General features: G+C 36.9%; 1 protein-coding gene across 9 annotated transcripts in view; it reads left to right on the forward strand.

Moving 5' to 3' along the window:
- The window catches only part of STXBP5L (syntaxin binding protein 5 like), a 193,951-nt gene that overhangs the window by 157,717 nt on the left and 22,656 nt on the right, over nt 1–13,578 (forward strand). For 7 of the 9 annotated variants that reach the window (XM_027653282.1, XM_027653283.1, XM_027653286.1 and 4 more), the window contains one exon: nt 10,860–11,030. The exons of the other annotated variants lie outside the window; for them this stretch is intronic. In XM_027653282.1, coding sequence (XP_027509083.1) covers nt 10,860–11,030 — 171 coding nt within the window. The remainder of the gene's footprint in view (nt 1–10,859; nt 11,031–13,578) is intronic. 9 annotated transcript variants of the gene reach the window in all.

Below are 13,578 nucleotides of genomic sequence, written 5' to 3' on the forward strand. Positions count from 1 at the left end.
AAAAAAACCCACACAGAACAACCCCCCCAAAACCTGAAGGACTGGAGAGCAGGGCGAAAAGCCCCAAAAGGTAAAGAAATTCAGCCTAAGACCATAGGAAGCATAATGATCCATCTTAAATATACAACACATGTAGGGAAGTTAGAAGACTAATGAAATGCACAATCCTGTCTGTGATTTTGATTTCAGAACAGTTACATTTCTACCATTCCTCTATTTACTCATATGCATTATTTTTTAATAATGTAGAACAAGTATAAACTAAAATAAGTCTAAGAAGGTCTATTTCACCATCTTGCAGAAACTAGTGCAACTCCATTAATTTCAAAAGCGTCATACACTCTGAAAGGTATGATCAAATTGTCACTTAAATATTCTGTTTGTTGTTACTGCTACAGCGATTGGGATTCTACTGCATGTAGAAGCAGCATTCAGGGTATAAGCTGGCAGATACTCATGGATAATAAACTGCAGAGGAAGGTTTAAAAAAGAAAAAAAATGGAGAAAAAAAGCTTTCAGTTCTCATTCATGACTGTCTTAGAAGGGCAAAAGGTTCCTGTTAGGTATTCTAACCATTAAAACTGTGTTGATTTATAGATTGCTTAGTTTACAACAGGCTGGAAAAAGCCTCTCTTTCTCAATATAAGGACCTACATTTAAATGAGAGTTCCTGGAAAAGGTGATGAATAATGTCTGCATTTCAGTTACTTCTGCTCCAAAATGTCCTGGCTACAGTGTCAGAGCTCTTAAAGATTATTTATCCGTTCTTTGGCTGTTGCCTGAGATTGTACCCATAGTCTGAATGTTCAGGGGATAACAATAGTTTTTGGCCCACACTTCTTGTAAAGATATTCAGGTCACCACTTTGAAATGATAAAATATTGTACATCCATCCCACTGGCTCTGGCTCATAGCTTTTTACAGAGTGCTGATACATCACCTACTCTCAGCACCAACTGCAGCTAATTGGGAAATACATTAGCATTTGGCAGCTTACAGTTCTGCTGCCTTTGTAGGATCTGGCTTGTGTAATGTCCTTGCTTTCACTTTGCTTTGAATTGTAATAGTAGAGGTTGAGTAGAAGTTAAATCTATTTCAGGTGGAGGTTTTGCCAGTGCAGGGAATTGCTTGGGGAGTCATTTGCTAGCATTTAGGGTAATAATGCAGGATCTGATGACTCAGGGTGTTCTTGTTAAACCTTGGCAGGATTTTCATGACTTAAAGGTACTTTGAGACTCCACTTTGACCTTTCTATGACTACTAAACTTGATCTCAGCTTCTTTTTATTTTGATGTTGTGATTATTATCTATCCTTGCTTAGGAACTTGTCACCTGTTGATGCCATATCTCCACACAGAAAGGAGTGATATAGTATATGTCAGGATACACTGAAACTTTTTGATAGTTTTAGCTACTGCAGATCATAGTTACCCCAATGTTTATTTGAGTTGGCCAGAAGGAAGATGTGACAGTGCTGCTGTTCAGTTTCCCTGTTATCCTTCAGGAGCAGCTCTGAATGAAAATATCTTTTATCTTTTAACCTAATAATGTTTCCCAAAGTTTTCTGAAAAATCATCTACATTTCCTTGCAGTAGTGCGGTGAAATGAATTATGAGGATAATACTAATCTCATTTTATCAAGTGGAGAATCTGGGATGTATCCAGACCTGTACAACTGCTTTCGTATGAGAGTTTTCTAACTTTGCTTCACCAGCCACTTTAAGCATCAGGTTGTATTTTTCTTTTAGGAAGTACTTCTGCTCATTTCAGTAAAAGCTTTCAGAATTTCCAGCTGATCACAGGGAGCTAGACAGAAGCCCTAACTAAAGATGGAGATAGTCAGTAGCTGCTGATTTTTCTATAATTCCAACGAAAAGATGGCTTGACTGTAAGGAGTTGTTCTACCACCTAGACTTTATTAGTCAAAGAACAGAAGCAAATGTGGATAGAAATAGATATCTTTTGTTTCCTCTTGCTAAGATGTGATCTTCAAATTTTTAATATGATTTCCTACGCTCTCTGCAGATATTTATAAGCAGAGAATGAATTCTTTTCCAGGTCAGAGTTAATGTCTTCCATTCTATACAGCAGTGAAAAACTAGAGAAATTACCAAATAAGCTCATATTTTTCTGAGGATTTGAGAAATATCTTCTGATGCAGAGGCTCAAAAATTTTAATTCTGAAAGTTGGCTTCATAAAACATAATTGTAAAGATCAGACGAAGGAGCTGTGTTTATAGGTCTGTATATAATTTTGCATATTTTATATGAGGTTTGTGGGATCTTTTTGATTTATGCATATTGTCATAGAATTATAATATGAAAATATCCAGCATTTGATGCCTTTTTATTTCCATTGCCAGGGAAATGTCACTTCCTGGGTGCTCTCAAGCCTATGAAACAGTACCCAAATATCGTGAGGAAAACCTAATTTCAATTTTAAGGATGAGCAGTGGGGTTACAGCAATTCTTGCTCTTTTTTTTTCAAAGTATCAGACATCAGGCACTCACAAAAATTTTTAAGCTTTTAATCTGTTTTTGCTTACTGCTGCACTGGACAAACTGGTAGATTTTAAGTGGGGCACCTGTATTGGTTTTTCTGGATCTGTATCTATAATTCTGTTTACAATGCTAAAGAACATTTCAAAAATTTTCAGGTTCTGTGAGTTGCTTTTCTCCTTGGTATGATGTTTGTAGAAAAGGCAATTGGTACAGCCAGCTGTACCAGTGATTTTATTTAATTGCTGGCAATGTACATTGAAAAATATTTGTATTTTTGTGAGATAAGGATTTTATGGACTGTCTAGTGTATGTCTCCTTCCAGAAGGATAGAGTAACTTTCTGTTCACTTTTTGGTCTGAAAATACCACCTGAATTGGGGAACCATCTGAACTCTGCTTGTAGTTAGAATCATAGTATAACTGAGGTTGGAAGTTGTTTAGGCCAACGTCTGCTCAAAGCAGGTCTAGCTAGACCAGGTAGGTCAGGGCAGTGACAAGTCTCAAATGCCTCCAAAGGCAGGGGATCCACAAACTCTCTGGGTGACCTCTTCCAGTATTTGAACATCCACACAGGAAAAAAAGTTTTTCCTAATATTTAACTAGAATTTCCCATGGTCTAAGATGTGTCATCTGCCTCTCACCCAGTCACTGCACACCTCTGAGCAGTGTCTGACTCTGTGTTCTCCATATACCCAGATGAGGTAGTTGCAGAGAGCAATAAGGTCCACCCTCAGTCAAGGCTGAAAAAAGCCCCAGTCCTCAGTCTCTCCTCTTACATTGTGAGTGCCCACCTCCTTACCAGCCTGATGGGCCCCTACAGAACTCATGCCTGTCAATCTCTTACCTCTAATGGTGAGCCCAAATCCAGGCACAGCACCTGATCTGCAGTCTGACAAGTGCCAAATACAGAGCAGGGTTTCATCCCTCATGCTGCTTTTGCTGATTCAGTGGAGGATGCACTTTGCCTTTTCTGCTGCAAGTTGATCTCTGTTAAAATACAAAACATTATGGGTTGGACTAAATTCTTTCACTTTTACAGATGTGGTTTCAAACCTTTGGCCCTTCTGCAGTTCCACATCTTCAGGTTTGGATTTTGATATTCTGTACCTAGGACCCTACTAGACTAAAGTATCTACTAAGGTCACATGTACAGCAGTTCCAGTTTCTTTATTAAATTAAGAGAAGGTTTATGTTCTAACATTTTTATAAGGCAACCTATATTAAAAGACATATTAGTACTCTGCCAGTCCAAATAACCAGAATTAAAAAAAAAAAAAGCAATAGTAGCTGACCAGCAGGTTAACTCTATCAATTATTACAGAAGAACAGGCATGTACTCTGTGGTTATATTTTAAATGCAGAAAGTGACTGCGTTCTGACTTCAAACGCTTCCAGATTAAAAAAAACCAAAACAAACAAAAAACATAAACAAAACAAAACAACCAAAAACCCAACCAACCAATCAAACAAAGAAATCAAAACCAAACCAATCTACTTGGGAGATATAACAAGCAACTAATTTAAAAGGAAGGGGAGTGCTTGACACTATCCAAATGATACTCCACCAGAAAGATTTTAAAAATACAGTTAAATGTCATCACAAAGGAAAGCAGTGAAATCTGTTAGCTGAAGCAACAAAAGAAGCTGCAATGATACAATCAAGAGGTGATAATAGCAAAATAATAGGCAACTGTTAGGCTTACAATGTAACAGGTGTTCACTGTTCCTAAGCTCCTTGTTTGTGCTTAAAGAAGAGTTCCTTACTGAAGACCTCAAAGGTAAGTCATTTTCCACTCCTTTCAAGCAATGCAAACACATACATAGTATTCTTCCATTCTGTGGCCTCTGACCACTTCTCAGGTTGTAATACTCTCCAGTAGTCAAAACCTGGGGGTATGCATAGATTTACCAGACCTGCCTGGAACCAGAGGTCCCCACAGTAAGTAACTTGGATTGGGATTGAGATCACACACAGGCTGTCATCTGCAGGCAGAGACTCGAGGATGAGACAGGTGGTTCTATCACCTTGTTTGGATTTAAAGCAACATCCAAAGTCTTAGTAACTTACTTCGGTGCACAAGCAGAAGAGTATTTCGAAAATAATAGTTTTCCGTGTATAGTAATTTTGACATAAAAGTGATAACAAGAGAAGGATGCATAAGAACTCTCAATCAGAAGTTAACGACTGTAAAACCTGGTACCAAACAATAGTTTGGTATGAGACCTATCAAAAATGCATAATGTTAACAAGTTTGGAAAAACTTGGATTTTTTTTTATAATTCTTTGCTGCATAAAAATTAATTATTAAGCTTAATTATATTTGAGATGCCTTTTTTACCATGTCTATGCCTTTTTCTGTTCAGCATTTGCAAGCAAACTATTTATGTGTTAGAATCCTTGGAGCTGTGCTAGCTCAATTATTTCAGACATCCTTAACTGTATTTAAAAACAATGATTTTTGGAAAAAACAGGGAAAGAATCTCTGAAAGAATCTGGTTAGAATAGACTACAACCACACTTGTAATTCTCTTACATTTTGTTCCTTCATTTCAGATAGAAAGGTGGGGGTTTGTTTACGAAGTCTTCAGTTCATATTTTTGGCATGTTTAAGTTGAAAAATCTTTCCAGTCCAACCTCTTTGAAAAATTTTTCATTTTCAGAAACAGAGAATTAATGCTGTGTTTTCCCATCTTGAAAATACAGGTGCAAGGCTACACAAAGGCTCATGACTAGTTATTGATATCTCGTCCTGAGGTTCATCCACTCTACTTGCATGTTTCAGTGTTGTCTTCTGTGCAGCTCAGGACGCATCCTGTCTCATGCTTATGTTTCAAAATTAAATCAAGTTTTCTGTCTTGTGTTTTCCTGTTTATTGCATCAAGCATAGCAACTATTTATGTTAGGTTATTCTGTTGAGGCACACTGCGTGCTATGTACTTTTTGAGACAGGCAGTCCAGTAGCATGGTGTTGTACCATCACTAGAAATTCAGCAGGGGAATCTAGGGAGCAGAGTTAGATCCAAGTAGTCCAAAATTTTCCCACTATTCTGTGGTAACAAAGCTAGATTTGTTTTTAGGTTTGCACTGCCAGGTTTGGTTTTTCAGATATGAAAATTAAGGGTTGATGTTGTGACATACAGTAATATATTCTTAGCGTTTTTCGTTTGAATAGTATTTATTTTGTTATTTGATTTCATTGTTCATAATTGCAGTCAAAAATACAGGGTTTAAAAGAGGATCTGTCAGTGACAATACACCTAATGTTTTTAACCACTTTACAGTATTTTATTTCTCTGGAAAATACTTCTGTTCACACTGCTTTCAAAAAAATGGTGATTTTTAGGATCAAGCGCATGATAGGAGTTCATTACCATAATAAGGATGCCATTGTATTGAACAGGCAGTAGGCAGTATGTTACAATGACAGCATATTATAGTCTTGGTGTGGACCTAAATATACTAGCAGTATGTCATTAGGGAAATTCTCCCTTCGTCTTCAAACTGATGAAGACATGATGATAAATATACACTTTTGCTGGCAGTGCATCTCTATTAACCTCTTCTGCTTGGGCTTGCACCTTCTCTCCTACCTGGCTGACCGAACTACAGCCATAGGAAATGATGGTCCCGACTTTGTAAGGGATTTTCTTTTAAGAATTTTAAGAAATTTGTTAAAATTTTAAGATGTCAGTCTATTTTCTCGCTAATGAGTGATCACACTATTACATAAGTTTTGGTTATTTTACATGGAAACCTGAGGCTGTTCTTGGGGCCATTTGTACAGGTCTGAGATTTCTTTATTTCTTGACTCAAATGTGTATCTCTTTGCTGTATAAAAATAAAGGTTAGTCACCCCCATAATTTTTACTCAAAATCTAATTTATTGGTAATACAAAAAAATCTCCCAGTAGAAACAAGTGAACTTTTCCTCCCTTTATTGGTAGAGATTGTATTCTTCAACAATCCCAGAAAAGATTCTCTGGGAGTTATTTTTCAGGTTCTTTCAACTCCATATTAAAGCATCTCTCTCTTGTCCTCTTGTCTGCTCTTTTTTTTATTACTTCCTTACAACTTCAGATGATAATTTAATGCTTCTATTTATTCATATTTAAGTTCCTTTGTTCTCAGCCTCTCTCAAATCATTAGTAAGAATTGGTTTTCAGCTAGTTTTTCTGTGTGAATTTATCCCTTTGTTAAAATTGAAAGAATTGGTTACTTATATTTTTTTCTGATTTTGTATGTCTGGTGTAAAAAATTGCTAGGCAGTAACTGCAAATGAGCGTTTCTTCTTTTTTTCTGACATTTTCGATACATTTGACTCTAACAAGTGTTCATCTTTTCACTGGTTCCTTTTGCTTTTTTGCAGAGGTCACCAAGTAGTTTAAAATAGTTGTACGTCTGTAATCAGGCAGGTTGCGTAACATACATGTTACTATATGTAAACTAAAATCAGCATGTATATATAATCTCCATGTGCAATACACCTAAAAAACATTTAGATTAATTTGAGGCTATCCAACAGGCTTGCTGCTGTCATGCTGCACATTGCATCTCTCATAAGGCATCTTTCATCAGGTTCCCAGTAACTAGTGTTAGTTCTTCAGCTTCTCGTAATCTCATCATCTCACTGGTATTTTGTGTGATACTCTTGCCTTACATCCAGCACAGTTCTCTTCCTTTTGTTAAGCAGTCTGTGAGGTGCATGCAGCACTGAATGGTGCTACTGTTTAGTAACAGGGATAGCTAAAGCATTTTTAATTTGTATGGGTAGGGCCATGGGCCCAGACAAAGGCAAACAACCAGGACTTGCACTGTAGAAACAGCATGTGGAGAACATTTGAAAATTTTATTGAATTCATTTCTCTTTTATATATTTTAATGTATCTTATATACCCTGTGTTACCAACTGCTTTATTAAACCAATAGATTTAAATCAGTATAAAACAGACTAGAGGGGTAATCTGCTATGATTACTTCCAGTGGCTTGCATGAGCCTTACATTTTTAAATTAATGATCAGAATATCTACAAAATGAGCCCTGGCAATTTCATTCACTGTCCACATAGAGGAGAAAAGGCTGCTTCCCTGGTAGAGTGGGATGGCCCTTACACCGTCTGGAGACTGCTTCAAGGATAAGGTCCACTGAGCCCAGAAGCCCAAATATAATGCATTAGTGTGGTACTTGCTGAAGGAATCTGGGAGCACTAGAAAGTGTAATGCAAATTTCCTTGACCTTATGGAAGCAGCACCCATGGAAAGGTATAGGAGGTGATGAGAAATACAGCGGTAGAAAAGAGAAGGGACATTTGGTGCAATTTTCTTCTTCGACAACTATTCTTTACCTCTTCCAGAAGAAGAGAGAGTTGGGAGCTGTTGCGCTACTGTGTCACCAGCACAGAGCAATCCATGCACTGCTGCCCAATATTAATAATTAATATTATTAATATTAATTAATACTAACAATATTAATGTTTCCAATCTCAACTGATCCTCTATATCAGTTAATAATTCTGAGCTGAGAAAAGCCCCAGTGACCATGGGACAAAATCAGTAATCCAGTAAGGACAAAAGTTAAAGTGTTGCTCTTCCTTACAAATCAAACAAAGCTGGAAAAAAAGCCAGTTTTTTACAAGCCTCCTGTATGTGTTCTTTGAGGCCATTGGAAGACATCTGTCATGACAAAGGAGAATCAGCTGACTTGGGTCTCAGAGGGCTAGTTAATCATTCCAGTCATTTTGGCAAAGGCTGAGAGCTTGAACATTCTCAGTCTCCCTTAGAAAGTACTTCATAGGAAACTAGTACATGCTTTTTTCTTGTCAGTTTTCTTGCACACTTCATCTTTTTTTAGACAATGCAGTAAGGAACCCTTTCTTAAATAGTACATAACCTTTCTTTAGAAATGTTTTGTATCACTGAGCTTATAGCATAAAAAATTCGAGAAATTAATTTTTAAATATACACAGAGAATTTTCTCATAGATTTGAGTAGTCTTTATCTGCTGCATTCTTATCCGTTTCTCCACAAAAATGTTGCAGTCGTGATTCCTGTAATTACCTTAATCTTTGTACAGTGTCTTTTTGTTTTTACTAAGGCTCAAAGACTTGCATTTCTTCTTGTTGCATACATTAAAAAAAAATCATATGTAATCAGAGGAAGAAAACAGTGTCAAAATATAGAAAAGTTTGTAGCTGATCACTAAAATCCCTTTTTTGCTCATTGTTGTAGCACTTGCTAACATTTCACAAATTGCAGTACTTGAAGGGATATCCCTACATCTTCTAGGATGAAACCTGGGGTTTTTTTCTACCCAGGAATTGGCTTCAGAAAGGCATTGTCAAGCCAACTAAAGGTTTAGGTGCCCAGATCCTAATGATTTTTTTTGTTTAATGTGGGCCTTTGAAGGCCACTGAGACAAACAAGTGTACTAAGAGAAACATATAAGCATTTCTTTTAAAATGTGGCATGGTGCGTAGGGGTTTAGCTGTATTGTAGCCATTCTGTACAGTGTTCAGGGAAAAGGACTCATAAACGTTGTTGATGTTTCTACAGAATATGATTCTTTTTCACTCTGTTATGTTCCTCACCACTTCCTAGGATCCCCCTGGAGATAATTAGATATCATGCTGAAACACCTTCACACAAACTGAATTTTGAAGAAAGGAAGCAGCTGGATGAGGATGTGTCTGTTGCTGAGGTTGAACAGTCAGCCTGTGCCCTTGAACAAAGCCCCCGATCTCAAAGGACTTTCTACTGATATATATGAATAGTTCCAGCATATTTTGGAAAATTTCCTAACTAAAAATTGAATAAGGCACCCACATCAGTTTTATATCTGCCATTAGCTCAGTTAATAGCCATGTATTGAAGAAACATGATAAAATCATGAAAGTTGTGTCTCCTACAGAGTTATTTCATTATGCAGTACTGATACTAAATTGCTTTCTAATCTGTAATACTGAACAATTTTTTCCAACTTTGTTCATTAAGACTGAACTGCTTTCATGTGGAAAGGACATGACTTGCACATTCAAAGACTACGTATAATAGCACACTATACGCTGTATTCGGTATAGAATCTGAATATAGAGTCTGAATATAGAAATAGCTTTTCATAATGTACAGTGGAGCTATCATGGCATGGTAACCAAGAAATAAATTTATCTTGGTACAGTAACATTCATCTTTTCCTTGGATACAATACAAATCAAAGAGAGTTGACAGAATATGATATTTATATACAAAATCTTAAAGACTAATCTAATTCTCAGATATAAATAACCTGACATTTAAAACTAAGGCAGACACTCCAAGCTTGACCTTACCTCTAATACTGAGCTTTTACAGTTTTGAATAAAATGCTAAGTGGTTTTGCATGAATCTGAATTTTTGTTTTGCTTGTTATCTCCTGTTTACTTAAATTAACCTGCTGACCAAAATTAATTCAGTTATACCTGGATGTGTATCCTTTCACATGCTGAAGGGAAAATTGTTTTCAATAATTCTTTTCATGTTGCCTCACCCAGCATGAGACAAAGAAAAATATCATGTGAACGTTTTGTAGTCTGGTCCAATTCTGAACTCTGATCTAAGCCTTTATCGGTAGATGCCGTGGTTTAAAGACCTGTTGGCAGTGACAAAGAACAGAGGAATATAGGCACAGTTTGAAGCAGCCATGTTTTGTTTCTCACCTCATTAGACAGCAGCATATGCTGTGCTGATTGACCGCAGCCTCTAGCAGGAGTCCAAGGACTTGGCCTCGTATCTTTAGATCTGTAGCAGACAAATCAGTTGTTCAGCAGTCAGTTTCCTTAGCAGTAAAATAAATCTATGTGGTATAAAAAGAACTAAATACTTAGCAATATTATGGCTAGTTTTATAATTATCCCAGGTAGTGGCAGTTAGATGCCTCTTTCATGCAGCTTTGAGTCAGAGAGGGAAGATGTCTGGTTCTGAATTCTATCCTGTAGTAAATTATACTTGCAGTTCTTTATGAGAGAAAAAAGGAAAGAAAATGTTAAAATTCGCTTGATATCTGTTAGGAGACACAACATCAAGGCTGACAGTGTCACTAGCAGTACCTTGTTAAATTGCCTGTGTGGATCAGTCAGCAAAATGCTGTGGAATCTGCAGCTCTAAGAACATACCAGTTCTATGTCCCTTGGTTTTTTTCAAACTATACCTTAAAGATATGGTGAGTTATTTTTTACATATATATGATTAGTTGCTAAAACAAATAAGCAGCTATTCTCGGAAGATTTGATTTAACCCATTCTTAAGTATGAAAACGTACATCTCTCCTCCATTCTGGATTTTGGGAGCTGACACTTTACCTAGTACTTGTTACATTCACTTTCCAGATCACGTGAATGGTCACTGTACAAGTCCAACATCCCAGAGCTGCAGCTCAGGAAAGCGACTTTCCAGTGCAGACGTTTCAAGAGCAAACCGCCGAGGGCCTGGGAGGCCCCCCTTCAGAAAAGCCCAGTCTGCAGCCTGCATGGAGATTTCTCTCCCAGTCACCACAGAAGGTGGGTGGCAATGAATATTTTGCTAGGTATTCATGAATTTCTCACAGGGTGTGAAAGCAAATAAGTTTAGCATGATCCTTGTCCTAGTCATCACCCTGAACTGCTGTCTTCATCTGACTGTTTGGAATTAGAACCACCCCTGTGTGTTAGTGTTGTTACTAACAAGGCTGCTCCTGAGCTCTGTGCTGCCTAGGGATGTAGTGTGCTGAACCTCACCGAACTCATACTGCTCTCCTTGCCTGTATAGATTGGGTGCTTTGTTCCGGAAAAGCGATTTTTCATAGCAGCTTGTGTACAGTTACTGTGACAGCTGGTAGTACTAACGTTCTAAACTCTCATTGTCTTTACTTACCAAGTCTGAAAATGAGTAAGATATTTTTAGAATGTGAGTTCAGGCTTTGCACATACTGATTATTTATTGGTACTGAAGACTAAAATTCCACAATCCCTGGCCATTGATTACAGTAAAATTATAACCCATAATACTTTTTTTTTTTAATTTAGAATGCATTTCTTCCTTTAATCCTTGAAAAACCAATCTTCGAATCTTGATCTGCCTGAGTGTGGAGTCTCGATGAAATTGAGAGATAGAGAGTGGACCACTCTGGCAATGCATTGTACTTAAAACTCAAAATAGGCACATTTTAATTGCAGCAGTGCCAGCTATTTGACCACTGATAATTTAAGTAGAAGGATTCAGCCAACATGTTCTTCTTCAATCTGGATAGTGTTCCCACTCTGCAGTTGGTGACCTTGACCCCTGTTTCCCATGTGTCCTGCTCCCGCACATTCTTGCAATAGAACAATGTCTTGTCTGTGCAGAAAAGCTTCAGTCTATCAAAAACTGAAAAAGCATAGCATCAAAATAAATGATGGAGGCCTGTAGTGTTGGTTCTGTTCAGTTTTGGTAATAAGTAAAAAACAACAGTATTGAAACAACATAAATGATAATTTAATATTGTAAGAATAAAATAATTAATTTTAACAGTTAACCCTTTTAAAAATCCAGAGTTCATTTTTAATCAAGTTGCAGAATAACTTCCTGAGTACCTAAGACAATAATCTCCTGTGGCTACTGTCTGGGGTGTAGAATAGACTGAACTCCCTGTGATAATACGTGATAGGCAACCAAGAACACCTTGACCCTAACTCTCCATCCTGTGAGGAGCTTTTGTATCCTACCCTGCCCACCTGCAGAGGTGTCTGCATCACAGTTCTTTACAACTGTAACCAGTACTCCCTACTTTTTATGACTGTTAATGGAGACAGAGCAAGGAGAATTCTATAACTCGGTGTCTAATTTTGTATTTTTAAAAGCAAATTGTTGCAAAATACCTTTGCTACTAGTAGCAAATTGCTAGAATTTTTGATTTTTTTTGGTTTTGATAACGTAAGATAGCAAATTTTTTTCCTCCACATTAATTACTGATTATGAACATAACACTTTCATCTAGCTCTCTTTATGTACCACACAAATATGGTAAGTACCCTTCTCATGTAATAGTTCCTGATGGAAAATATATCACTGGCACAGTAGTTTCTATTGCTGTGTGTTTTTCTTCATCCTAGGTAGTACAAAACTTTTCTGGAATTCTTGTATGCAGATACTGCTGCAACATCAGCACTATTTGTACATACTGAGGCCACAGTACTACCTATTTCTTTTATGCTTCTTTTCTTTTTGTCTCCCATCTTCCCAGAGTAAGTTGGGTCAGTGGCAGGCAGAACCCACAGTCCCTTAAGGTCCCATTGACCCTTGTGTATAAAACATTTAGTAATACAGTGATACTTTGGATGGCATGATGATGCTCTCTTTATCATGAAAGACTCACTTTCTGTTGTTCATCACTAATTATAATACCTATCAAGTTTGATATAAAAGTATATCTCTTTTAGAGATAGTCATCTAACTTCCTCTCAAAAGAGAAGTAAATCAAAGCAACATAAAAAATCCCTATTTAAAAATATCAATGGTGTATCACTTAAATAGTATTACAACTTTCAGTAAATTCAGTGAAACAACTGAATTACGTTAGAGTAATTTACATTAGCACGTAATATGATGGAGCATGGTTTGAGTTTGTCCTTTGAGTGGTGAGTTTGTGTACAAAGTCACCTTTCAGCAGGTCTATTGGCTAAAATAATTTTCTGATTATTTGTATTCTCTCATTAAAGCAAAGCCATCTGCCCAGCATGTCTAAACTTCTTCTGAGATGCCTGTGGTATTAGTCTTTTGACTTCTAGCTCAACTACTGATCTGTCTGGTATGATTGACATTCCACTGTTTTTCATGTATCTTCAATTTCTAGACACACTGCTAAGTCAAGTAGTGCAATATATTTCTGAAGGTTTTTATACTAAATAAGTTGGTGAAAGGTAGTATGATCCTTGAAAGATTCTTAGTCTGGGTGAGGGAGAAGGAAGATGAGAAGTTAAAAGGTTTGAGAAAGAATATACTGAGAATAAAAATTCTCTCTCAAATGTGAAACTCGCTTTGATCAAAACCTTCTGTTCTAGTGGTTCCAAAATAAAATGAAAGAATCCTCTC

This window comes from Corapipo altera, unplaced genomic scaffold, assembly GCF_003945725.1.
Source record: "Corapipo altera isolate COAL_440 unplaced genomic scaffold, ASM394572v1 61, whole genome shotgun sequence".
Taxonomy (NCBI): Eukaryota; Metazoa; Chordata; class Aves; order Passeriformes; family Pipridae; genus Corapipo; species Corapipo altera.